This window comes from Sturnira hondurensis, unplaced genomic scaffold (genome assembly GCF_014824575.4).
Source record: "Sturnira hondurensis isolate 20B ecotype Veracruz unplaced genomic scaffold, ASM1482457v3 Scaffold0011512, whole genome shotgun sequence".
Classification (NCBI taxonomy): Eukaryota; Metazoa; Chordata; class Mammalia; order Chiroptera; family Phyllostomidae; genus Sturnira; species Sturnira hondurensis.
Genome location: NW_028084143.1, coordinates 181,606 through 209,036, shown reverse-complemented (window position 1 = coordinate 209,036; position 27,431 = coordinate 181,606). Strand labels below are relative to the sequence as shown.

The window sequence follows — 27,431 nt, the reverse complement described above, 5'->3', positions numbered from 1 at the left end:
AATCCTGCCAATGAAGCACTCAGTTCCTGAGCTGACTCCTGTACAGCACAGCGGGGCTTCCCTGGGCCCCACTTCTGCTTTAGCTCTCCTGCCACCCACGCGTGTGTCTGCGTGGGCCCTTCAGGGGCGAATCTCCTGGGTGTGGGGAGGGGGCTGGGTTCATCACTTGTTGGGTGTCATTCAACGTCTTGTTTCTCGGTCACATTTTGTTAGTCCTTTTATAGTGTCATCTCTGTACAGCTTGTAGCTCTTGCTTCTAAAGTCTGGCTAGGGTTTAAAAGCCGTGTTCTGTTATCAAGGTGCATTGAAGAACTGATCGCTAGGATGTGATGTTCTGGGACGCAGTTGAGGTCATTAAATAGTCCGTGAACATGTGGAGGGAGCTTTGAAGACACCAGCAGGGTGAACCCTCGTGGAGGGGAAGGGTGCTGGTCCCTGGAAACAGGACCGCCGACGATCGGGGAGGAAGCGTATGAGTTACACACAGACAGCGGTACAAAACTGATATGATTTAAAGTGAAATGTTATTGCTTCCATATAAATGAAATGTGGTTTTAATTCTTCAAAAGAGAGGTTTGTGTTGTGTTTTTTTTCAGTTGCGATAAGCTAAAATGTCTGTGTGTCTTTTTTTTTTTTTTAAATTTCAGAGCCAAGCCAAGACTCTTGCAGAGCAGAAGAGATTCCCGTTTGCCACTGATAATGACAGCACCAATGAGGAGCTGGGTGAGGCTCGCGTCGGGGGAGTTCCTGCCTCGAATTTGCCATTCGGAGCAGGCAGGTGGGATGGTGAGGTGGAGGGAGCCCAGAGACCAGCAGAGACAGGCTGTGCTCGCGTGAGTGGATTCATCTTGTGTGGGCTTGTGGATTGTGTCATAAAATAGCAGGTTCGGATGGAACGATCAGGAAGGACTGTTCCAGCTCTGTGTTTCCGGGGAAATCAGTAAGTATGGTAATGAGTTCTTACACGCTCCTGTTCACTAAAAGGTTGCCTGTGTGCTGTCATCAAATATGAACAATGAGGTGAAAGCAGGAGAGAATGACGCCGACTCTCATCCTTTGTGTGATAAAGTAGCTAGGTTCAGGTTAGTTTTACTTGGGAGGACCGTCACTGGGGTCTAAGAACCAGGGTGTAGAAATGTGGAATTTATTCAGACCTGTGGGTGGGTCATGCAGCTTGGCCTCTTCATGCTTTAAAACAGGCTGGTTTCTCCCGTGCCTGACACGCCCTTGGGTGTGTCTCCTCCTCACCTGGTCAGCTCACACTCACAGGAGTGGGAACAAAATTGTGTACAGGACTGAAGAGCGTGGATGGACAGACTTCACAGGGGCACGCGCTCTCTCCAGGCGCCTACAGAAAAGTTTTCCTAATCATGACACATAATCATTTATCCTTTCCACGGCCACACGCATTTGATGTTAGGACTGGGCACTTCTTGTCTTAGCCCGTTTCCTCTGTCAGTGCAGATAATAGAGAGTTCACCGCTCTGAAAGTATTAATCACTTTGGGTGATATTCTCGGAGCAGGCTTTGATAATTAAGTCCCCGAAGGCATCAGATAAAGTGATGCCTTTCATCGGATAATGCCTTTCATCAGATAATGTGGCCCTTTCTGAAGTCCTTGGGTTCTGTTCAGCCTCTATTTATTTATTCCGTATTAAATAACGGCCTCGTATGTGTTAGGCCTGCCCTGTGCTCCACGAATAGCCCTAGAAGACCCTGGCACAGTCGAGGCCCTGAGCTGGCCTGGGAGCTTTTGTGCCACAGTATTTTTTTTCCATGGAGAAATGACTTCTGTCAACATGCTTGTTGCCGGGACACGTGGAATTGCCGGTTAGTAACAATTTCTGTGAGAAATCCGGGCATCCCCAGTTTTTTCTTTATGTCTCCTTTGGACTCCATAACAAAACTTAGATTCTGATATTGACTATTAGATTCTAAATATTAGATAATTTAGATTATTTAATATTAATATAGAATCTAATTTAGAATCTAATATTAAGTTAGTATTAGATTCTAAAACTTGTATTCTAATATTTGTGTAAGATTTGGATTACTTTTTTAATGGATACTTTTGGGTTTGTTTTCCCAAACACGTTCACTTTTAAATGGAAAGATCTGAGAGCTTCATTTGGTTCTATTCGAGTAGAATTCAACACCTGGACATAGACAACCTGAACGTGTCTCTAAGGACAGTGTTTATTCCATCAAACTCTTTGTTTTTGTGGGTCACTTACTCATTCAGCAGGTATTTACTGATTATGGAAAGCTAGATAGGAGATTCCAAGAATTTAGATGTAAGAGGAATCTTAAAAAGTTTTGTGCACTCTTATTAAGCAAGACCCAGCTAGCAATGAGAAGTAACTGAGGTTTCCCCCAACCCCAGTCCCACGGCGGGTGAGTGCTGGGGCCAGAATCTGAGCCCACATCTTTGCTTTCCAATGTACCATCACCTTCCTATGTTCCAGAAGTACAGGTTTATGCCTCAACCCCTGTTCGTGAAGGACAGTTTGACTCCTGTATGCTTGTCTGCAAGCGGGGGCAACAGCCGAGCCTGTCTCGTTGCGTGTAAGGGGTAAATGCGTTAATACACGCAGTGCTCGGCACTGCCCCTAGTACAGGGCCGTGCATGGAACTGTTGTTACTGATTCTTTTTGCTGGTAATGGGCTGGGCCCCCACCAGAGGAATTTTTGGTTCTCTTGTAATCCGAGAAAACTATCCAGGTAGCATTCATTATTCTTCAAAATATGAGTTTGACCTCAATAGATCTTTTCAAAGAAATTAGAATCAAAACAGTCCTTTTTTTATTTTGAAGAATGCCCTCAAAAGCTCCTGTGTTATTATGATGCTCAAGGTCTTGCAACTTTACTCTTTTTAATTTAGTTATAAAGATAATATAAATCTCTTTCTGCATTTAATGTTTCTACTGCATTTATTTATTTATTGGCTACTTTTAACTGTTGGGAAATTTAAGCTCTTAATGACAGTAAGTGTATTAGTTGCTCATCTTCTTAAGCACCTATTATGTCCCAGAATTAGTCACAGTACAGCTTTTTCGAAAAGAAATGTGATCGACATAGTATTATATTGAATGAGGAATATATTTTTTTCAGGTATGTTTGAGGGTGCACAGAGCTAAGACAGATATTATGTGGAAATGTAATCTACAATGATAAAATTGAATGTTTTTATGAGAAGCGAAAAAGTTTATTCAAAATTTTGTCGTTTTAAAAGACTGTCATATCTCTAATTTCAAAATATCACTTACCTAAACAATTTAATCAAAACTATTCATCATTACTGTATGTTTTGAGTAGTGTTTTGGCTATATTTTGAATCAGAGAGGTAGAAAGAAGGCTACCATTTCACTGCAGTGGTATGAAGTATTTTCGATTATGTGTATTTTGATTAAGTATTTTTGATGACTGTATTAATATGCAGTAATTTGAGCCTCTGTTTTTGTTCTCATTGGGTAATTGGTATAAATTTAGCACCCCCAGGAATCGAGATTTGTGATGCCATTTGGGTATTTCTCATAGCATTCACAGTAAATCACACTGCCATTTTATCTGGATATTATCCAGCTTGTTACTAGCTCGTTTGAGAGATAGATAGAGAACATCGTAGAGGTTATTTGGTATTTGAAAGTGAGTGATGGCCTTGGAAAATGATTATTGCTTCTTGTAAGCAGATGTGTGATAGATGGCTTTAATAATGGAAATCTGGGCAGAACTGGAAGACTGATCAGCAGTGGTAGAGGCATTCAATTACGTCTTACTAACTCCTCAGTTTTCTTTAACTGCTTCTAGTCCTTGGTGCTGCCTTTTAAGGTTCAGTAGAGAGTGCGGTTACCGATTCTAGTCTGCGATCCTTTATTCTGCCCTTTAATATTTTTGTGTTTTCTTTCATAGCTATCGCTTACGTGTTGATTGGCAGTGGTCTCTATGACGAAGCAATAAGACACTTCTCGACAATGCTTCAGGTAACTTTTCTTCTTCATTATGTGACTTCAGGCTTGTAGCCATGGTCAAGATGGGGACTTAGGTGTAGTGCAGCAATAAGCCGTCTGGCCTAAGGACATACACGGAAGTAGAGTTAATCAGCCCCGAGCAAGCACTTCCTTGGTGCAGGCCTTGGACCTACCCTCCTCCAGCCTCTGCAGTCTTCCTTTGAGTGAGGAGAATGAGGTCTGAAGTCAGGCCCTTTGCTGACGTCTCCTTGCCATCAGGGGGCAGCGTGGGAGGGTTCAGGTGCAAGTTTAAGAAGACAATTGTTATTTTCTCTCGACCGTAGTATCTCCCAGGTGTTGTAGACACTGGTAATTCTTGGAATTCCAGATGTTTCCTTTCTATGCAGGAATTGCTCTTTGTGGTTAAATTAAGTTCCACTCATGGATTTGTTTCTTACTTGAAAGTATAATTATGAGACTCTTCAGTGGGAGTATTGGGCCTTTGATGATTGACAGCTGCGTTAAAATCTGGTTAAGGAAAAATGCGGAAATATCCATGCATAATACAGAGCTGCAGAGGGGACACTTCATGGAGCCCAACATCGTTGGCCTCATATGTCCTGCCATTACCTGGCTGTGTTTTCGTAGCTGCCTGACCATTTCATTGTCAGCTGTCAGTGTGTCTGTCCCTAGAGAAGAGTGAAGAAAACGTGGGCTGGAGAGGTGGGAAGTCCCAGGTTCCAATTCACCAGCTGCTTAGCGGCAAGTTATTTAGCCTCCTGGATTATGGGGATAATAGTAACTACCTCCAAAAACGTTCTTGTTAGGTCTGAATGAACTATCCTGTGAAATGGGTGGTACCCAGTCTGGCACATAGTAAGTGCTCAGTGAATTTCAGCTTCTCAGAGCAAAGGCCAGCCGATGGTGCACTGTCCAGCAGGGAGACTTAATTTTAAGATACTACTTTCAAAGTTTTTGCAGTGCTTTTGCTTTCTCTTTTTTAAGTGTAAGTTTAGTTATATTGGTAATTCTACCTTTGCCTGAAAAAAGGTCATGAGATTTCTTTTAGTTGTTACTTTAAAGTCCTCAAGGAGCTGTGTGTTGGGTGGTTGCCTGGAATAATATTATTCAGTGGAGTTTCAAGCACAAAGCATAGAGTATAAATAGTTTTTAAAAATCACCTTTCTGGCTGGGATGGGAGTAAAAGACAAAAAGTGTACTTGAACAATAATTAAATTAAAAAAATCATCTTTCTGGCTCTGGCTGGTGTAGCTCAGTGGATTGAGCGCGGGCCTGCGAACCAGAAGATCATGGTTCGATTCCCAGTCAGGGCACATGCCTAGGTTGTGGGCCAAGTCCCAGCAGGGGATGCACGAGAGGCAACCATACATTGATATTTCTCTTCCTTTCTCCCTCCCTTCCCCTCTAGAGATAAGTAAATAAAATCTTTTTAAAATTTTTTTAAAAATCACCTTTCTGTTTAACAATGCAATATTTAAAAAGGTGAGCAAGCACTTTTACAGTTAATACTTGACCCTGATGTGAAAGGGGAGGTTTTGATACATTTATAGGAGCAAATGTCAATTAATTGTGGTAACCAACAGCAGAAAACAGTACAGGCTTGCAGGTATATTACCAATTCATCCAACTTTTAAAATATTATTACCATTGTAGTTGAAGGCAGTATAACAGTATTAAAGAAAAAAATTAGTAAATTTTTTAACATTTTGTCACTCTTCCACTAAAGCTCTTTATTTATAACCTTTTCAAAGTATGCATCTATATTTTATAATCCGATTACATGTACTGTTTCGTATTATGTTTTCACTTAGTTGTAGACTCTCATGATTTTAATGGCTCTATAACATGCTTTTGTATTGTCTATCTATTGCTGCAAAACATACCTCTCTTCCACCCATGTTCAGAAAGTAAATCTCTCTTTGTGCTGAGAAAAGATTCTAATATTCTAAAATTTAATAGAGCATTTTCATCAATCCATGAGACAGTGGGTTGCTTTCAACTGGGGAGTTTTTCCTTGTGAGAGTGTGGACTGGTTTTCTGGTGACTCGGGCCGTCAGTGGGCAGGAGTGGGGACTGAGGGAGCAGCGGTTAAGTTCAGACACTGGGGGCGAGAGAAGAAAGACCTGGGTGGTGGGGCGCAGCGTTCGCAGGTGGAGCCACGGTGCCCCGGGGAGTCCTGCCGCGGCTCCGCTTGGTGGCGTGTCTCTTCTTACCCTTCATTCTGGCGCCTCCCAGCGCTCCCCCATGAAGACGTGCGTGGGAGACCCCGTCTGCAGGGTGCGCCGGAGCAAACAGGAGCACAGCTAGATTTCATGTAGGGTTGGTGACATTTGTCACATTACTTTTATATTATATGACTATGACAACATCGAAATACAAAGATTTGATCTTAAATGCTAAAATTCTTTTTGCTATTTTAATTAAAAAACTTGTTTCTGCTTTTCTGGACACAGCTTTTCCATATTAGGCTGATGTTTGAAAATAAGGTGTTTTTTTTTATTGGTTTCTTCAAATTGTTGATAGCCCATCTCATCAGGAAACTGTACATGGAGGTGGCAGCCAGCGAGCAAAGAGTAGTTATTTCACTTCTGATCGACTTCAGATCCTTTTCTCACGGTGAGAGTTTGCGTAAAGCAGCCCCTTTACGTGATATTTTAAAAGTATGATCGCTCTTTAAATCTAAGTGCTCTTCCCTTTCTTTCATCGACAAATGCAGTGGTTTACATCTGGCAGGAGCGACATTGGTTTCTATCCCAACAACGCCTCCTCGTGTTCAGTGCTCAGAGCAGTGGGGAGGCGTGTCTCCCAGGGTGCGGCTGCCTCCGAGCTGGGGCCCACCCAACTGTCCCTGAGAATTGTGGTCCCCACGTGCTGTCCGTGTCCACCTGGTCCTCACAGGACCTTCTGCATTTGCAAGTCTCAAAAACATGAGACCTTCTCCGATTTTCAAGGTGGTAAACGTCCTTTCACAAATCTGCAGAAATAACTGTTCACACACAGACTTTGGGGGGTTTATGCAGTTCATTGACTCCTGGCAAACTTTTTTGGAGAGCCCGTGAGCTCCAGTGGGAAGTGTCCGTTACTAGAAAGCCGAGAACAAATGAGGCCCCAGGGGCTGGGATCTTCTGAGAGTCAGCGTTTCATAGGTCGTTAGTGTGAATTCGGACCTGTGCCTGCGGGCTACTTTCATGCCAGATGGCCTTCTCGTGTAAAGCTTTCACACCTTCCTGTTGTCTTGGCTGCACCCTCAGGGACCAGCTCGTGAGATATTTTTATAATCTGTGTTGTTTCAAAGTGTTCGTTTGAGCCTTTATCCAAATGTGGTCTGTTTGGCACATCTGCAAAGGAAAAAATGTTCCTGAGTGTGAGGACTTGTGACCGAGCACAGTCTCTCGGGGCTCAGTAGGCCTGCCAGTCTTCACAGGAAACCCCAGTTTTGTACGCCTGTGAGTGTGGGCCATCTCTCCATCCACATCCCGTGTCCCTGCCACATGTGCTAGTGCCTCCGCGACTCTGTTCTTCAGAAGCGGGTGCCTTCCGGCACCTCTGTGGCCCCCGTGCAGGGCTGGGGCAGCTTTCTGAGGCAGGTGGCCTTCACTGTTAGTTGTGTGACCTTGAGCTCAGCAGAACCTGATCTGACTCTGCTGGGCCTGGACTCATAAAACAGCTTCATCTCTTATATGACATTAGCGGACACTTAAAGCACTACTCTGATAGGATTTTATAGACGTCATGTGTGTAAATATGTCCGTGTGTCCACAGCTCAGCCAGACCTTAGTTCTTGTCACATTGCTGTGTCGTGAGGGAGTCTTTTGACTTGTTTGTCTTTGACCCAGTGGCTTTCAAGTTTTAATAAGGAAACCACCAGCCTTGTGGTGGAAAAGTAAATATTTGTCAAATTTAAAGGCACTGAATAAGTAATATGATGAGGATAGTAAATTAGATCTTTGTGGATATAAAAAATAATTGTTTGAGAATTGAGACATCTAAGTGGACTTCACACCTTGTATACTCAAAAAACTTTGAAAAATTGATATTCTGAGCTCAATAAACCTTGGTTTTATTTGAAGATTATACTCCATTATGACATTTCATAGAGTTTTGACTTATTGTTAACACCCCAAACCATTGGTAGATAAAATTAAAAAGTTGTATCAATCAATAAAGCTAATAAAAGCTATTATTTAATTTAGGGGCCTTTAATACTGGACTATAACTATGGTTAACAACCACAATAATCACATCCTTCTGTGCTGTTGGACAAAAATTCTAAGAAAGTGTAACTTGAATAAAGCCATTCAATTTGTCCTTCTCTTTAGGGAATTTCTGTAGTGTAACAGCAGACTATCACTGTGCTGTTGGGAAAAAAATTTCAGACAGAACCCTAAATTGAATAGAAGCATTCAGTTCACTCTTTTTTTTCTTAGTATTTTTCTCCAGATGGAAAATAGTGATGTAATAAGGGAATTATGCTAAAGGAATTATATCCACTTGGATGTCTGAAATGCATCTAACTCAAAGGTCCTAACTCGACTGGCTGCAGGCTCCTCCCTGACCCCTCCCTGCGCCCCCGTCTGCACCGAGAAGGAGCCCCTGGTGGTGGCCTTGGTGCCCACTCCAGGAACAGCCCCTCCGTGGGCTATGTGAGTGTGCATGCTCCGCACCCCAGCCCCACCCCTGTGCCTCCTACTGCAGCCTCTCCTCAGTCCCTGCGCTCTCCCAGCCCTGCTGAAGCCATGTCCAAGTCACTGTCACCCACCAGATGACTGATGTGGCCGTCACTTCCTGGCTTCTCTCATACCCTCCATACGCCCCCACACACGCACACTGTACATACACGAGTACTGTAAACACACAGGTACTTTGCTGGTGCTTTTAGGTTAACAGTAAAAGTCCTCAGTAAGGTCTCTTACCTGGCGCTCCATCCTCACTTTGGACCATGTTTCCTGTTTCCCTCGGGGCGTGGCGGCGGCCCCGCTGCCTGGTGCAGCAGCCACTGCGGGATTCCCCACCCCGACACATCTCAGCCCAGGTGCCTCCGGAGAGAGTCTCTCCTAACCTTGTCTAGGTCTTTATGCATTTCCTAAAAGCACCCTTCACTCTCCAGCACACACGTATTGAGCTTTAACTACATTTGTATTTGGGGTTCTTTGGCTCTGCTCTGAGAACACAAGAATGTGTGCCTTCATGTTGGTTTTTGCTTCCCATGGCATTTGTAGCACAGGGATCGGACCTGGCTGAGAGCAGGCCCCGTTGAATGAACAAATGGCTGATGTCCCTGCCGCGTATAATAGGAACCCAGAGGAAGGCGCACATTTATTGTCCAGGGGCCTGGGAGCTGTCAGAGGAGAGGGAGTGTTTGAGGGCAACCAAAGGGGTGGAAGGACCTCCACATGGGCACAGAGGTGGTGGGCGAGCCTTTCAGGCGGGTGAGGCAGCACTTGCAGGTGCATTGAGCTGGGGGAGTGTTTCAGGTGCAGGGGCCTGTTCCCGTAGTGCTGACTTCCAGAGCGTGCAGTTGGGGAGTGGAAGGAGATGAGGCTGGACAGGAGGGCAGAAAATCATCGGCATTTTCTGCAAAGGCATTGAGATGTCACCTCTTTATTTTTCAAGTCGCCAGTCGCCCTTTATTTTAGAGGGACCTGAAATTAACCGCACACCAAGACTAGCCCTTTTTAAAAAATGAAATATATTAGACTAGAAAATGTCAGATCATATGGTACATGGAAGGCTGGGTGTGACTTAATGAAATTTTTGTGTTTCTGATACATGCATGTGTACGTATGTGTGTTATGTACTTGTGTGTGTGTACTGGGTTGCATTGTAACATATACTTGTTCCTGTGGACCGGAGTACAAAGGAGAATGTCACTCACTGTTGTAGGTGTTGGGAGCCAATGAGCAGTCTCAGTGGGGTGACATGGCAGCTGTACCTGTTCGACGGGGACCTCTCAGTGGGAGGGCGGAGAGGGAGGAGACAGGAGAAGGCCAGGTGGTCGCAGCAGCCTGGGCCAGGGCGGGAGGCTTGACCAGGGCCGTCGGTGCCGGGTGGGTTGGGAAGGAGACAGCAGAGACACTCGGCAGCTGAATCTTCCAGGATTTGGTGAGCAGGCGCATCGGGCAGGGAGATGAGGATGACTTCTAGCCTGGCTGGTCCAGCCACAGGATGTACAGAGGTGACAGTCACACTGGCAGAACAACCGTTTGTTTAAATGCTCCTTTTTCTGAGTCGTCGAATGAGCATCTGGCATAAAAATATTCTCAGTTGTAGGAGAAAAACGCCTCACGTAGTGCCATTTTGAGGCACCACAAATCTGAGGAGGGTTTCCCCTCCTTGGAGAACCACGCGGGACAGCTGGGCGGGCTCCCTGCCTCCCGTCCCAGCCCGGCGAGGTGCTGTTCTTGGACGGTGTTACCCTCTGGGGAGGTTATTGCTGTGGAAAAACATGAAGGCAGGGCGACGCAGATCCCTCAGTGGGTGGCTCTCTCCGCTGCCCCCTCCCTCTGTACCTGTGACCCTCCCCGGCCAAGCCACTGCTCTGCCAGGAGGCTCTTCAGGTGTCCCCAGGGTTACCTCTGGGTGGCAGGGGGATAGGGTGCCCTTTCCTGTCTTCATTTTCTAAATATTCTGTAATTTACGTGACATTTGCTGTTTACTACTTATTCGAATTGACTTTTTTATTTATAGCACTATTTTCTCTAGTAACATAGTACTTAAAACATTTTTTTGTTTACATGTCTACGTGTTTGTTTTAGACAATGAAAAAGAGTACAGCAGTGTATTAAATAGAATGAAAACGTATCTAGTAATCCCACCCTCCCCCTGCCCTGAGAGAATGGCTGTGAACACTTGGAGAGCTTTCTTCAGTGCCCATACTGACCTGTACGTCACGTATCAGCGTTACTTACAAGAAGTAATGGCCAGCCCTGGCTGGTGTGGCTCAGTGGACTGAGGGCTGGCCTGCAAACCAAAGGGTCGTCTGTTGGATTCCCAGTCAGGACACAGGCCTGGGTTTTGGGCCAGGGCCCCAGTAGAGGGTGCTGGAGAGGCAACTACACATTGAAGTTTCTCTCCTTCTCTGTCTACCTCTCTTCCCTTCTCTTTAAAATTAAATAAATAAAATCTTTAAAAAAGAAGAAGAAGTAGCAATGGTTATTCCTTTATAGTTCTGTGGAACTTGTTCTTTTTTCCATCTAGCAAGTAGCACGGACAGCCTTTCACACCCGTTACCTCTAAGGTATAAATCACAAATCCAAAGCCCTGTGACAGGGAGGAGGTGACCTAAGTGAGCGAATGTACCGACGTGATGTGGAGGCCACGGGTGGGCTTGTCCTGAACTGATGAATCCACACTCCCCATCTCAAGAGACAGCCGGTACTTCACTCTAGTTTGTTTGTTTTTTTCTTTCTTGTCTCGTGGGCTGTCTTTGTTGACTCTTCTAATTTTCCAGGAGGAGCTGGGTGAAGTTTCCTGATTTTTGCGCAATGCGAGACTCCTCCGCTGGCCTGGGGGGGCCAGTGACGCGCCAGCCCCTTGATGTGGAGGGACCTGGTTCTGTTTAAAGGAGCCTTGTTTTCCTTCCTTGCCCTGCATCATCTCCTTCAGGTTTTTGGTTACTCAGCATTGAAGTCGGGGCCTTTTTCTGCCATACTGGCAGACCCCCCTTTCTCAGATTTGACCTGAGCGGTGGATTAGCCAGTACGTGCCTCGTCTGGTCGTGTTCTGTTAAATTCTTTAGCAGGGCCCAGAGTTTCCCCCAGGATCGTGTAGGCATGGGCTGATCACTCTTCTTTCTTAAATATGTAGGGCAGGGTTCAGGGATGGGGTCAAAACGGCAGAGGCTGCGGGTATCTGGAGGCACTGCACGCAGCACGTGGGGCCGTCACCCCGATGCCTGTGTGTAGGGGCTCGAGGGCCAGGCTGGCAGACGCTGTCCTTGGGCCTGCGGGGTGTTTCAGTCGGTCCACCTGAGAGCAGGTTGCAGAAAGGAACTGACCGTCAGTGTAATACTGTGGAGCTGACTCGTGTATTATTCCTCACCGGGTTAGCACTGAGGGTCCCTCCCTTCCAGATTATTCTGTGATTGCACCAGAGCAGACAAACCAGGAGGGGGCATCACCCCGTCCTTCACTCGTATCTGCCTACCCGAGCCTCCGTTTCTCCGTAACGCATGCTTGCTGGCGCTGCCAGTCGTGGCGTTCTCAAGAGGGTCACATTTTAATGAGGTGACAGCGAAAGACACTAGCACAGAGCTCAGCATTGTTGGCTGTCTTTATTTTAGCATTTTTTTTAATGCAAACCTCTTATTGTGCGTCTCATGCACATGAGCTTCAAGCATACGGACGTTCCTGGTTGGGGGCTGCGTGCGGACTTCCGAGTGTGGCAGTGTGAAGTAGGGCTGTCACTTGTGACAGTAATGTGCTTTAAGCAGAAACTGACTTTTGTTTCGTTTCGTTTTGTTTATAGTTTTTCACGTGTTTCTGTTTTGGTCTGACCAGGAGGAGCCTGATCTGGTTAGTGCCATTTATGGCCGAGGGATAGCCTATGGAAAGAAAGGCCTGCATGTGAGTATGGACGGGCTACCGCTTGCGGAGTGCCCGCGTGACCCACTCTGGGCCGGGGTTGGATAGAGCTGCTCCCTGTTCGCTGAGACCCCGGGGGGCACGCACTTGCTGTGCCAGGTCACCAGTGAGAAAGTGGCACTAGAGGAGTCACTTGAGATCAAGTGGCCAGGAAGCAGTGATCAGGAATTTCCACCCAGGTCTTCTGAGGTCAATGTTGCCCTATTTCCTACCCCAAAAGAAATGGGGTAGAAAAAGTGTAGACGGTCTTTGCCAGCCTCAACTTTGTTTTGTGATGAACTGGACATAGACCAAGAAAAGCATGAGATCTTAGCCGAATTCCTAAGAAATACTCATTGGGAAAAGCAGAGACGGGGCATCAGGAGTGCTGTAGGGCACGCAATTTGAGTTCCTTTCACCCCTTTTAAAGGTTGACTGAAAGAACAAAAGTTTTTCTGTGAAATTTGTTTGTTGTCACATATTACACTTCCCCAGAGAGGTGTCTCTCTGTACCCTGACCCCCCTCCTGTCTCTGAGGAACGGAGGAAGGAGGTCATAATAAATATATTTTGCTTAACATGAGCATCATGGGATAAAAATGAAGCCTTTCCTGAGATTGTTATATTAAATAATGAAATCGTCTAAGATTCAGATCTACCTTTTCAGTCTAGAGCATTATATGTAAACTTTGTCTTATTTTATATGAAGTATATTGAAACGAAATTATGCTTTCAGAGAGAAATGTCACTTTGGCATCTTTGCCAAATAAAACAAATGGTACACATTGGGTGCCGGCCTATTGGATACATTGTATATGATATTTGCGTACTTCTGAGATACAGAGGACCGCGAATGAAGGCAAATTTTGGAATGACAGGTGTTTGGGAGGGTGACAGTGTTACATCCAGAGCATCAGTAAGTGACCGTGGCGATTCTCTGGTGGAGTCAGCCATGAGCTGCTTCTCCCTAATTCTCATCTCTTCCTGCTATACCTTGCCATGAAGTTTGCTCGTATCTTCAACACACTTTTAATATAAAAGTAATATGCCCATGTATTTTTATTGCAAAAGTGGCACACACGTTTTAGAGAACCTTCCTTAATTTCTTATGGTGCAGATGGTTTGATGGGTATGATGGATGCTGGCTTGGTCCCTTCTGCTCCTGCGTGGCCGCTGGTCAGAGGTCTCCTTTGGCCTGGCATCCACATCCCCTGAAATCCACTGAGTCAGTGTTTAAATGGGTTCAATTTAGAAACTGTTCTACCCTCTGTGGACCTCGTGATAGGCGGTCAGGTCCAGGGTGCTGTTGATGAGTAGGTAGACGTGAGGGAGTTCAATAATGGTAATGTAACTTACTTAACTTGGCAGATACCTGCTCAGGAGGTAGTTGATACTTACTTGTCAATAAGTAGTTACATCGCTCCTAGAATATTATTTCAGAAAATCTGTTCCCCCTGGTGTTGAGTAACAGTGTATCTCATACTAAGCTAATGCCTTTTCAAGGACATTAAGAATGCTGAGCTTGCCCTGTTCGAACTGAGCCGGGTAATTTCCTTGGAACCAGACCGCCCAGAGGTATATGAGCAGCGAGCAGAAGTGAGTGTGGTTTTCTTTTTCCCTCTGCCCTTATTGGACTAGTTGAATCTCAGACTTTTTTTGTATTTTCTTACACCTTTTGAAGCTCCCTTACACCTACTGTGTTTTCCTCCTACGTACTTATTGCCTGTGAACATGGTTGAAATTGCTGGAAAACTGTGGGCTGAGTGACGCTCCCGATGTAACATGTAACAGTAATATTTAGTGTTGAAATATGCCCTTATGTGCATCTATCAGTGTTCATTGGGAAGTATATATTACACTGGATATTTATTGTGTATATGACATACTTTAGCAAAACTTAATATGACAGTGTGGTGGAAATGAAACAGCATTTAGAAGTGTGTGTGTGTGTGTGTGTGTGAAGGCAAGTGCTTCCCTATAATGCTTACAGGCTAGACCTGTCCACAGGGAGGCCGACAATGGCCAGACTTTGAAGGGGTCCTTGGGGTGGAGACAGGGAGGTAACATGGTGGAAATGCCAGGCAACCCCTGTGAGAGCAGACACTGAGAGGAGGTGTGGCCTGTGGCCCACCAGATTTCTCAGGTTGGCAAGGGGCAGGGCTGTCACACACGTCACCAAGGCCTCACTGAGGAGGAGGTGGTTTGGAACCAGTCAGAGGCCACATCCTGGGGACCACGGGGGAGAGGGTGTCCTGAACCGGCTGGGTTTCATGTTGCATTTACTCGCCTGCACAGTTAGCCAGGCTGAGTGCTCCGAGTGCATGTTAATGTTTACCCTGGATGGAACCTACCTTTTAGTCATCTGACCAGGTGGCATTTTGTAGTTGGGCTAAAGGAAAAAAAAGACTTCTTTTTCCTCTTTGGGGAGAGAAAACTTAGCAAGGAAACATTCTTTGTTTTTGTAATTCAAAACTATTTGTGATGTTTTTGTTCTTAAAATTATAAACTATAATTTGTCATAAACTATAGTTCAGTTACTTAAAGAGAATTTTATGTTTTATTGGGGATTTGGCTTTCTGTATAGAATTCTTTATCAGTCAGTGGCACTATGGTTCGTTATCTCTGTCTGTATGGGATTGTGACCTGAGGTTCCTTACTGCCTGGGAGCCCGGTTGTGTTTAGGGTGAGCATTTGGTGGTGAATTTGTGACCCTCTCACCCAGGGAGGGGTCCTGGCCTCCCCCTCCCTGACTCTGACGTTATGTTAAAACATTATGAATAAAGCATGAACTTAGTTCCTAGACTTCCTTAGAGAGAGGACTTACTTAGCAGATTTAACATTTTTATATGTCTAATAAAAAGCTAATCCTGTATCCAAAAATGATATTGGTGATTAGAAAAGTAATTTCCAATGATCTTAAAAATACATGGTGCTATCCCCTTTTCCCAACGTCATCAGGTGCTAATGTCACTCTGTAGTGACTTTTCCAGCTAAGTTATAGCAGGTCATTTATCTAGATCAGAAATTACTTTGTGAGTAACCATTGGCTTTCTGAAATAGTCTGTACTTAGTGAATGTAGTTAAACAGTTGTATTTGCAGTTGCCACAGTTACCTTGTTGGGTTCAGTCACTCAGATTGTTGTTCTGCCCATTTACTGATGGTCGAGCTGGCCTGTGGCGATTCGCTCAGGTTCCTGGGGTTAACATACTAGGCAGGGACGTTTCCCCTTCCCAACTGCAGCCTCCGACCGCTGTGCTTCTTGAATTCTCAGGCACACATTTCGTTTCTTTCCTCTTCCTTGCCATCCTTCTCCCCATGGTGATGTGCCTGCCTGATTCCTCCCGCTTTCGCTGGTTTGAGGTTCCTGCACAACAGGACACTAGTTAGAAAAACTTGGTTGAAATGACCTGTGAGAAGAAAAGCAACCCTAATCCAAGAACGTTTGTTCAGGAACCAATGCCCAAGCTTGATGCGTGAGCACTGACTCCCCACACTGGGTTTTTGTGCGTCTTTTTGGGGTGCTTTCACCTTCTGAATTGCCGTCTGTGTTGTCCTGGTGCTGGAACCCAGCTGGTTGCTGGACCACGGCGGCTTCCCAGACAGACTGGCAGGCGTCCCCCCCCCCCGCCCCCCCGCCGGCTTTGCACGTCATGACTGATGCGTTAAGAATGAACACGGCAGGGCTTAGAAAACACCCGGAATCTTAGAAGTTGTCAGGTAGCCTCTGGTACCTCAGAGGGCTTAGCTAAGGACCGTGGAGGGCTCTGTCCGTATCCAGCACTGTCTGTCTCTTAGTGGTTCCAAGTTTTCTTTTAGATTAAGTTTGACCTGCTGAATTTTGATCTGAAAGAGAAATGATAGGTTGAGGAAAAATGGTCCCATTTCCGGAAAAGCAACATCAGTGGTGACCCAGAATGTGGAACAGTGACAAGGCAATTGCTGCGTAGTCCCTCAGCCTCCCCCTCGACAGGACAGAGGAGTGGCTTCTCAGCTCGTTGGCCTTGAACCTCACTGCTCTGTACGTGGCGTCAAGGATTCTAGTCTGTGGAGAGAGTAATGCTGAGGGTGGAGTACGCCCACATGTAACTGAAAAGTCAAAAACATTGGCAGCTTTAGGGGTGGTTGTTGGGAGTCTTCTTTCCTAATTGCGCATTTGGGTTTGTAGATCCTGTCCCCTCTGGGACGCATCAGCGAGGCCGTGAGCGATCTCACCAAGGCTCTCCAGCTCCAGCCCTCCGCACGCCTGTACCGACATCGGGGGACCCTGCACTTCATATCAGAGGTGAGTGATTTGTGCCTTGAAACATTTCCATTTGTGATGGTAAGGATTCCACTTCCCTGTCTGCTTCAGAAAGCTGCTGCGGGTTTGGGCTTTGGGCTGTATAGCATTATGTTGGTGACACAAGACAGTTGAACCCACAGAGAAATACTAAGTACGGAGAACACCTTTTCTTGCTTGAATCGTCCGCAGTAACTAACCCTGGACTAGAGGGAAAAGAAAGAAAAGCAGAAGAGAAATTTGGTCCGTAGATAATTTCCTCAACCTTTCTTGCAATTGCCAGCGTAGGGAAGCAGGGGCGCCTGTCATCAATGCGAGTATTACATTTACAATCAATGCGATTGCATTCCTGCGGGTAATACAGCCTGACAACCATGACCTGAGCTATTGCGGCTTCCCAGGCGGCATCTTCTCTGAGCAGGTGATGCAGACACGGCGGGGTTATCCTTTCTCATCACAGGTGTATTTGCAGTTGCCACAGTTACCTTGTTGGGTTTACATAATTTTTATACTACTTTCCTAATGCAGAAGAAAATGTATTTAAAAAATCTCAGCATAACACATTTGAAGGTTGATTTATAGCATGATTATTATTTTATTTCAGAAGTATTCAGTATAATAAAATATTAGTACCAGGAAATAACTTTTAAAGTCTCTCTAACAGGTTATGACTTTAATATTATTTAAAATAATGTTCTTTTTATGGTGGAAACAGTATGCTTAAGTTAAACCTTTGTGAATTTCTCCCATGAGTTCCCTAAGAAAATCAATCATTTCAACACACAGTATAAGAATTCAGCTTATAAAATTGGTGGTGATGAAATATGTTCTTTAAAGCATTTGAAAAGGGCACAGGATACATTGGGACATTTTTCCTCTTCCCCTGGAAAGTAGGAAACATCCAAATACCTAGCGAGTGTGGCCTCACTGTTCCTCCCCCGCCCGCCCCGCAGGACTATGCCACGGCCCACGAGGACTTCCAGCAGTCCCTGGAGCTGAACAGGAACCAGCCCGTCGCCATGCTCTACAAAGGGCTGACTTTCTTTCACCGAGGACTTCTGAAGGTGAATGTGTGTGCACCGCGTGCACAGTCCAATGGGTCTGCCTCGATTCTGCAGGTGGGAAGAAGTTAGCAGAGTTCAGTTTGGCGGGCTTTGAAAGGATGTGCCAACTAGTATCTGGCCGGTTTACTTCAGAAGATAGCTTGTGTAAACGTATTTATTGAGCTCCTACTATTTGGTAGGTTTTTGGAGGAGGATACAGGAGGGGAGGGGGCGGAAAAGGGAGAGGTAATGCTTTACATGTGTGAAGGAGACAGCTCACCAAGTTCCTTCCCGCATATACTTGACCATGTGGTGAATACACCAAAGAAAGGAATGTAAACAGGGTGCTTTGGACACGAAGCTAAGAACGAGTCATTGAAACCACAGAGTTAGAGTTAGAGGAAGTTCCCGAGAACAAGTGGACCTTGTCCTGGAGTGTGAAGGCGGAGTTGGAGTAGGTGGAGGGAGACGGGCTCTTCCGGCAGAGAGGAAAGCTGAGGGTGACATGGCCGCCTGACAGGTGGGGACACAGCCAGTCTGGGCCGCGGCAGACAGTTGGTGTGTGCGAGGGAGATGGGGCGGGAAAGTTGGATGGAGGGAGGACCGGAAGCGTCTAAGCACTATGCTAAACATTTTGGCTTTAATCTGTAGGCTCAGAGGAGGTGTGCAGCTAGATCTGGGGGAAAACGTATAGTTGCGCCCAAATCTGTCATCTAGGAAGTGGATTCTGACACCGTAGTGGCCGAATGGGGTGGGGACAGAGGGACTCACACCGAGATGTTGCCAGCCTTGCGGGTCGGAGGTGCTGAGGTGGAACCGGGCCCCTCCAGGATCAGGCTGGGGCACCTCTGCGATTCACGGGTCCCACCCCCGTCCTTGAGGACTGCTCCTGGGGGTGGTATTGAGGGAGACGGCAAAGGCGTCGGCTCAGCCGACTGGAAGGATGGGGTCGGAAGGCCACCTCCGGCCCATCCCATCTCCCTGCCCTTGAGCCTGCATGCTCAGGGCACGAGCTGGGAACCTGTGTGCAGCAGGCTCCACGCCAGGAGCGAGCAGGCCGGAAACACAGCTGGTAGCTGAGGGCAGAGCTCCCATGGCCTGGCACACAGTAGGGTGCTCTAGTACAAGACACAGCAGATCTGCTGGATTGAACACAGGCAGGCTGGGCAGGTAAAAAACCCTTCATTCTGACCAGGAGGTCAAGAGAGACTTCCCAAAGAAGGGTGAATGATTTCGGTAGCCTGTGGCTGGGCAGGGCACTCAGGCAGAAAAAACGTGACTTTATTACTGGAGGGAGTCCTCAGGATCTCACACACACACACACATGCGCACGCACACAAACACACATGCAATTGCAGGGTAGGGAGAGGGTTTGCCTTTAAAAAGGCCGTGTGCTGTAAACCTTCAGTGGGGCAGACAGTGCCCGTCACATAGTAGGTGCTCAATAAGTATTAGTGGAATAAATGAAGTTCAAGGGCAGAGCATTGAATTTGGAGGGGGAAGGCCTGGGTTGGAGTTCTTGCTCTGAACCTTTCTAACTGCACCACAGGCCGAGATGCTTAAACTCCTTCAGCCTCTCCTTCCACACCTGTCAAGCAGAGATGATTCTATTCTTTGCCTCTTGAAGTCACTGTGAGAATTAAATAAAATAATGTGTGAGAAGTACTTTATAAGCTGTAAACATGAATTAGGCAGTAATTCTAGTGGATTATTCTACATGTGAAAATTTAATTTGATCTGTGTCTCATAGACTAAAAAAACAACTAAGAACTCCTATTCACTAAAAACCAAACCAAAAAGAATCTTGCGAACTCTGTTTCCTGCACCCCAGATGCTTTTTGCAGGTACGTGGAGGGTGCCCCTAGCAAGGCTCCCCCTCGCCCCTCCAGAGGCAGGCTGGCAGCTGCAGGTTCGAGAACAGTTACTCAACTTGTGGTTTCAGCAGCTGCCGGTGGACTTTTCCAGTTATTTTGTATCTGCTCTCTATTCCTTTCCCCTCCTCTCAGTCGATGTAAATAAGAAATTCAGAATTACAATGCTAGAGTCAAAGTCTATCCCTCGAATATAGCTCACGGAGGGGGAAAAATTTGAATATAAGAACATACCAACGACTAGTATAAGAAGTGAAAGTTATTTTTTAAAGTAAACAAATGCAAACAAAGGATTTCACTTTTAACTCTAAAGCCAGTGGGCAGGGCCCCGCGTGGGATTTTGAAATGAGACTTTTTTTTTGGAAATGAGCTGTAACAGAGATACTAATTACAGATTGGAGGAGGGCTGAAGTTCAGTTTGCTTTATTCTGAATCTCCACGACGAGAACCTAGAAATAGTGCCTTCACTCTCTGAGTGGCGGGGACCCCCTCCCCCTGCCCCCGGGTAAACCAGCCTCACCAAAGCCGTTTGTTTGGTCCTTCACCTCGTCACCACTGTGCTTGCAAATACAGCATCGAGGTGTGTGGTAGATGGGATCTTTCTCTTTGCATTTCTATAGAACTGCCATCCAAGGAGGTCACAGCTTTTACGTATCGTCTAATGCAGCCCAACGGCATCCCCACGAAGTAGAGGAGGGCAGAGGGCGCCCCAATCACACAGATTGGAACCCCAAGCCAGTGGTGAAACGCCTTCCTTGAATTAATGAACTTAGTGTAGATGCCTCTGTTCCTCTTGGTGCCTGTAGGGACGAAGCACTGAGTGGGCCAAGGGGCCGGAGGTCTCTTTACATCCTGAAGGGGTCTCTGCAGGTCAACAGCAACATAGAACTTAATTAACTGGGTGATTCCATGTTTGCCTTATAATGTAATGTATTAGAAATATATTAGGTGACACTACATGACAGATTTCACAGCAATTCAATTTGGTAGACATATTGGACATTTGGGGTTTTCCTAGGGGAAAAACAGCAAGCATTTTTCTATTGAATTCTCCCTGTTTTATCTGTGTTTCAAGGATATTTCAGAAAGTGTATGTTCTGGCACCTATTTCCGTCAGCCCTTATTTACTCCGAGAGTGGCCCGAGATTGTTCTCTCAGCGACAGAGAACAGCCTCAGAGTGACGGCCGCCCGCCCTTAGGGAGGAGGAGAGCCCACAGGGCGGCAGTGGTCGCGTCCGCCACACAGGCGAATTCAGAACCAGTTCATGTGCTTAGAGGTTGATTCATTCGAACGAAGTTGCTTTGTTCCCAATGGCTTAAAATCTTGATTCTGCTATGTCCCCTCTTTGGCAGAATGAGGTAGAGAGCTGAGCAGTGATTAGACAGGATCCCCGAAACCAAAGCCTCTTAAAAGCTGAAGAGAAATCAGACTTTGAAGAACTGTGGCGTCGCGCATGCTGTAAGTGCGGTGGGCAGCAGACGTCCGGGCATCTCCACCAGACGTCCACAAACACCCAGACTTAACGCGCCCCAGCTGCACTCATGACCGCCCCCCCACACACACCGCTGTGCCCCCTCTGGCCCCTCCTCACGGTGCTTAACACCCTCCACCCCACCCAGGCTCTTCCGCTACAATGCTCCCTGCCCTCCTTCCCCCTGTCCCCCACGCAGCCGCCCAGCTCTCTCTGAGTTTGCCTTCACAGATGTCTCCCGAATCAGACCCTTCTTTTCTCCCCCGAGACACTCTCTCCATTCGAGCTTTCATTATCTCTTGCCCGGACACCAAAGCCACCTCCTCCTGGGGCTCCTCCATTCTCTCCCCCCTCCAGCCTGTCTCCTCTGTTGCCGAAGAGCAGTCATCCTCTCCAGAGTCCGTTTTCTGCAGCCGCACACCTGCCGGCATCCCTTTCCACCCTGTCCTTGTTTGCTGGAATGGGCCAGACTGCAGAGCATGGCAGAGGCCCTTCCCTCCGTGGCCCCAGCTGACCACACTGGCCCGGTCCCATCCCCTCTGTCTCCACCACTCCCCACCCCCGTGCACCCTGCAGTCTTGCCCACCCACAGCCCCCACTCTGAGCACCCTTGCCTGCCCCACCCACGAGGCCTCTGTCTTTGCCGAGCTCCTTCTCTTTCTGCCAGACCCAGCTCAGCTGTTGCCTCTTCTGTGAAGCCAGCGCTGTATTCCCAGGCTCAGTTCACTATTTCTCTCCCTGCTCCCAGAGTCTTTCTCACTCGTGCCTCTGTTGTAGTTCTTAGTCCGTGTCCTAATCACCTGGTTCGGTATTAGCTTTCTAACTCCGCTGTGAGTTGTAGAGGACAGCAATAGTGATCCCTCCTCTTGGTCTCCCCTGTGCCTCACACCGCCCCAGCACATAGTAGGCGCTCAATACATGTTTGCTGAGCTAAACATATAGTTGAAAAACTTCGAAATCAAGGTGCCAGAACAGGAAGCCTAATTTTAACAGTGGTCTTTAACATCTCTTAACCATTAAAATGTACCTGTTCTCATCTCTCCGCCAAGCCGTATTCAGTCGGACTCCTGGAAGAGCAGGTTGTTGTCCCAGTGCTGCCTCCGAAGAGCTTTAAAAAGCCAGCCGCTCCTGCCCTGCTGCCCCTCCCCACCCCTGAGAAAGTCAGGAAGCAGGGAATGAATAACTTCGAAAACAGTTGGGGTTGCACCGCTTTTGCACGATGATTTTGTGTGCCGAGCAAATCACTAAATATTTATTGAGTGCCTACCATATGCAAGGCGTGTGGCATCTTTAGTGGCCTTCTGCTCTGCACTACCCAATCAGGTGTGAAGTGATTGTCACGGAAGTTGGGAAGCCGTTCTCAGTAAGGGTATTAGAGACCATGAAACTCTGTAGCCATTAACATAAGTAAGATACGTTTTTTTCCTGGGGAAATGGGTGAGCTGTCTTCATAATTTTTTATTACAATAAATAATCAAGTCACAACAGAAGACACATTTGATGCTGGTTTCAGCCCAGGACGTCGGTTCTGGACCAGAATGGCACAATTGTATTGACGGTTTTTGTAGTGAGAGTCCCACGGCAGCCGAGCCGTGGGTCTCTCAGGGCCCCTCCCCGCACGCAGCACGGTGCCCGTGGGGCCTCCGCAGCCTTCGCCGCAGACGTGCGGTGGTGCTGGCAGGCACCAGGCCTCACACGCCCAACTTTAAGGTTTCCGTTTTGTTTTGCTTTACTGTTTCTTTCTTTTTTAGATCCTGTGACTCTCCCAGATGGACAATCTGGGGGCCTTTTTGCTTGTTTCATAAACAGTTGCACTCTGGGCTTGCTTTTCCTCCCTCTTTTGTTAGCTCAACTTTATTGCCGCTAGTTACGGTCATTTGGAGTTTTTCACAGACTTAATAGGCTTTTGTTTGTTCCACGGGGCTTTGAATAATTAAGGAAAATGATCTCAATAAGAAGGTGATGTTCCTGGACTGAAAATGCTGATGAAAAAGAGAGAGAAGTCGTTTTCCCATTTTGAAAGAGAGAGACCTCGGGCTCCGCTGCTGTTCATAGTGACTCATTTGTCTTCGACCCAGATTACACCCTCCAGAACCCCAGTTCCCTCTGCTTTCTGCCTCTCCCTTTTTAAAGTCCCCCTGTCTGTGCACAGTCACTGAGGGGCCATGTACAATGTGTGAGTCCTTTTGTGACTTCAGTGGAACTCAGTTTTAGCAGTCAGGCAAATGAAGTGATTTCCTATGTACTTTCACAGGAAGCTATTGAATCCTTCAAAGACGCGTTGAAGCAGAAAGTTGATTTCATTGATGCGTATAAAAGTCTGGGCCAGGCCTATAGGTAAGTGCAGTAAGTATAGTTGGGTCGGAGGGGGGTGCAGAGTGGGAGGCAAGGGAACCTCACGCAATAGCGATATCAAAGCGAAGCTGCGTTCCTAACCCAAAGACATGGTCATTCTAAATTGCATAGGCTTTTACATACTTTTTGAGATCTTCTCTGGAATATAGAAAAACCTGTGTATCAGAGGATATCATGGTGCATCCAATTAATCCCTTTAAACAACTTCAGTTTGTACGTAGATTGGCCTAGGAAGTGCAGGTCTCCCCAGGGCTGTTGTTTTGAGTAGTGGCACAGTGGGCTGTTGAGTTACCGATGCTGCTGCTGCTTAGGCCACAGCTGAGGCCAGGGCCCACGCCACTGCAACGGGCCCGAGGGCTGCTGGGACAGCGGGAGGGGAAGCTGCAACCCTGACGCATCTCCGTCAGGAACGAGGGTTGCGTCTGGACCGGGCTTCCTGGCTCCACGTGTGGCCCTGGGTGGTGGAGCGATTCCACTTCGGCTTTGAAAAAATGTACACTCTGACTTTTTTAAAGGTGCTGGAAAAGGTAGGAAAGGAAGACGGTTACAGAAAGCCCCTTCAAAATGCTGCTGGATACTTTATTCAGGAAAGATTAAATTCAAGGGCTTATTTATCTGCTGCGAAATTTGGAGAAACTGTCACATCCTGAGTTGAAGAAAGTGATTTGGTTTAAGGAACGAATCTTACTCTTCTGTCCCGTGGGGGGAACAGAAGTTGAAAATAGATTGAAAGTACCTTAAGAACAGTAAAGTGCAGTGTAAATGTAAGCTGTTGCATTTTTAACATATTCACTATTTATAGAAAATTGACATATGGGATATTTTGAAAGTATTATTTGTAACCATTTTAATAGATAAAAGAAGGTTGGTCAGTAATAAACATTTCCACTCTGCAATGATCACAATGCTAAACTATACTTCCTTTTTCAGAATTTTAAATTACATAGCAATATACTAGACTTGAAGTTAAGTAACTTTAGTGACAGAAAAATAACGATTTTTAAACCTATGAATTTGATTCAGATTGCTAAACCTCTATATGATTATAACCTACACCCCTGTTTTTTTGTTTGAAGGAGAAACCTATGTTTCTACCCAAACACTAAAATGTATACACAATTTTTGTAAGGGTGGGAGGTCATCATGAATTAGGGAAAGGGATTTGAATAAACTATAAGTTAACTTTCCCCAAAGAGTTTCAAGAGCCCTGTGGTTATTCTATAACCTGGTACGACTCAGGAGAAGTAAACGAGATGTGAGGTGTGAAAGAAAGCCTGCGTGGCTATGAGCAGTAAGATCGGAACGGGAGCACCCGTGCCGCCGCGGTATTGGGGGTCCGCGGACCGGACTTTGAGCAGTGTGTGCCCAAGTGTCTGCACCATGTTCCTAACCACTGCGCCATCCCTAGAGAACTGGGCAACTTCGAAGCGGCCACCGAGAGCTTCCAGAAGGCCTTGCTGCTCAACCAGAACCATGTGCAGACCCTCCAGCTGCGGGGCATGATGCTGTACCACCACGGCAGCCTGCAGGAGGCCCTGAAGAACTTCAAGGTGAGCCTCCCTCGGTGAGACTTGGTCAAGAACAGGTGGGGTCGCAGGAATAGTGTTTAGACCTCAACCAAAAGAAAGGAAACCCCCTGCCTTGCCCCACAGACTAACTTGCAAGCGTGCACTTAGTCTGACTCAACGCAAAGAGAACACTCTCCTGATTTCAGATGAAAGAATAGAGCACTCGAATGTTTCCCTAAACTGTGTTGATGCGAACAGGGTGTCCCCCCTCCCCCAACAGAGGTGCCTGCAGCTGGAGCCGTACAACGAGGTGTGTCAGTACATGAAGGGGCTCAGCCACGTCGCCACGGGGCAGTTCTATGAAGGGATAAAGGCACAGACCAAAGTCATGCTGAACGACCCTCTGCCGGGCCAGAAGGCCAGCCCGGAGTACCTCAAAGTGAAATATCTCCGAGGTAGGTCAGAGCATTGCAGAATCATCGAAGTTCAGTGTAAAGCTGTGGAAATCGTACCGCTTGTCGCTCTTACGTCCCAGGAGGCAGCTGAGTGTCTGAGGTGCAAGGTCCCCTGCCCACAGCCACCCTCGGTTGGTGGTGGGAGCTGGACGAGGTGCAGTCTGTGCCTCTGGAGACCAGTCCAGTGCTTTTTCTGCCGCCGCCTATGTATTTTCTTTCTAAAGTTTGCTTAAGTCAGGAAAACGTTATTTGAACTACGTTTGAACATAGTTTGAACGTCACCTGCATGTTCATGTCTCATCACACCTTATCCGAAGATGTAGGAATAACAGGCAGGAAAGGGGTCTTTCGTGGGGTCTTACTGTTAAATGCAGAGGTGCGGTCCTTGGTCGGAACCCTTCCACATCAGAGTCCTCAAAGAGTTTGGAGAAATTTAGTGGGGATGAGGAAGAAAGCAAATCTTTGAGTTACCATTTGTCAGTCATGGCCTTGCTCACCTTTTCACTGCCATGCGTAAAGGTAGTTTTGTTTTCCGTAGAAACCCCAGACCTCTGCTTCCATTTCTATGCCAATGCTGTCTGCCCGAGAAAAAAAACTGCAGACTCCCTGTCTCCAGGTCTCTAGGGGCCACGTTAAAAAAGTGGAAACAAAGAGGTAGAATGAATTATAATGATACATTTTATTTAATTCAGGATATCCACAGTATTAGTGAAAACACTATTCCTTCAATATTTTACCTTTTTTGTACTGAGTCTTCAAAATCTGCTGTATAGTGTACACATCTAATGCAGCTCAATTTGGATACTCAATTGTCATTGGATACATTTGATCTAAATTTAGATATCATAAAATGTAAAGTTGAAAAAGTAGATTTGTATACGCAACTTGTTCCATACATACTGACGTTTTCTAATAATCGAGTTGAGTATGTTTTTAAGTTTAAATTAATTCAAATTAAATGAAAATTTAAGGCTTGGTTTCTCAGTCACTCTGACCACACTTTCAGTGCTCAGTAGCTGGGTGGCCCGAGGCTCCCTCCAGGGCAGCAAAGCTCTGGTTTCTGAATCACAGCTCCCTCTTTTTTCTGGTGTGACTCTGGAATTAAAAAGTGAGATCTTTGGTGTGTTTCCTGGAAAGGTTCCCCGAGTGGCTGGTGTGCACCCTGGTGACACAGTCAGTGGCAGGTCACTCCGATTGTCGTATAATAATTATGACTTCATAGAATTTGAACTTCCCATTTAGAATTCTTATAACTACATAGCACTCTCTGACAAAGGATGTGCGTGGCAGCAAGCTACCAAAAACACCTCTTCAGCAGTGTGCGAGTGTGTCAGGTCTCGCTCCCTGTGTGCAGAGTATTCCCGGTACCTTCACGCACACCTGGACACGCCCCTCACGGAGTACAGCGTCGACGCCGACCTGCCGGGCAGCTTCAAGGACCACTGGGCGAAGAGCCTGCCCTTCCTCATCGAGGACTACGAGGAGCAGCCGGGGCTGCAGCCCCACATCAAGTGAGTGCGCGCCGCGCTTCCTTTCCCTCTGCAGCGCTGAACCGAAAGGCCACCGTGCCCTCTTCCCACCCATGCCTGGCCGCCTCTTCGTGCTTCTGATCGATTTATTTTTTGATTCGACATGTCTGCCAATATTTCATTCAGTTGAGTGCCACGAAACGTACCTCTGGATACCATTCCTTCCAGCCCGTTCTTCCCTGCAAATTTTGGGCAACGTCAAACTGCAGATGGCTTGTACTTACTGGCAGTCTTCGGTATGCATTATTCTGTGCTGTTACTTTCAGAACAAATTACCGAACATACTGGAAGTTACACTGTCGGCCAGCTCCTGCCGTGTGTGGCAAAGCAGAGCTGCTGCAGGGCTGTCCCATTAGAAACAGGATCTAGAACAGACATTGGTTCCTGGGA

The 27,431-nt window shown here is 46.6% G+C and overlaps 1 protein-coding gene across 7 annotated transcripts in view; it reads left to right on the top strand.

Moving 5' to 3' along the window:
- The window catches only part of TTC13 (tetratricopeptide repeat domain 13), a 63,104-nt gene that overhangs the window by 18,189 nt on the left and 17,484 nt on the right, over window positions 1-27,431 (top strand). For 3 of the 7 annotated variants that reach the window (XM_037060222.1, XM_037060220.1, XM_037060221.1), the window contains exons 3-12: window positions 648-723; window positions 3,910-3,980; window positions 12,467-12,532; window positions 14,032-14,124; window positions 16,695-16,811; window positions 17,762-17,872; window positions 23,449-23,531; window positions 24,958-25,099; window positions 25,338-25,512; window positions 26,867-27,023. In XM_037060222.1, coding sequence (XP_036916117.1) covers window positions 648-723; window positions 3,910-3,980; window positions 12,467-12,532; window positions 14,032-14,124; window positions 16,695-16,811; window positions 17,762-17,872; window positions 23,449-23,531; window positions 24,958-25,099; window positions 25,338-25,512; window positions 26,867-27,023 — 1,091 coding nt within the window. The remainder of the gene's footprint in view (window positions 1-647; window positions 724-3,909; window positions 3,981-12,466; window positions 12,533-14,031; window positions 14,125-16,694; window positions 16,812-17,761; window positions 17,873-23,448; window positions 23,532-24,957; window positions 25,100-25,337; window positions 25,513-26,866; window positions 27,024-27,431) is intronic. The other 4 variants (XM_037060224.1, XM_037060223.1, XM_037060227.1 and 1 more) reach the window with 2 other exon arrangements.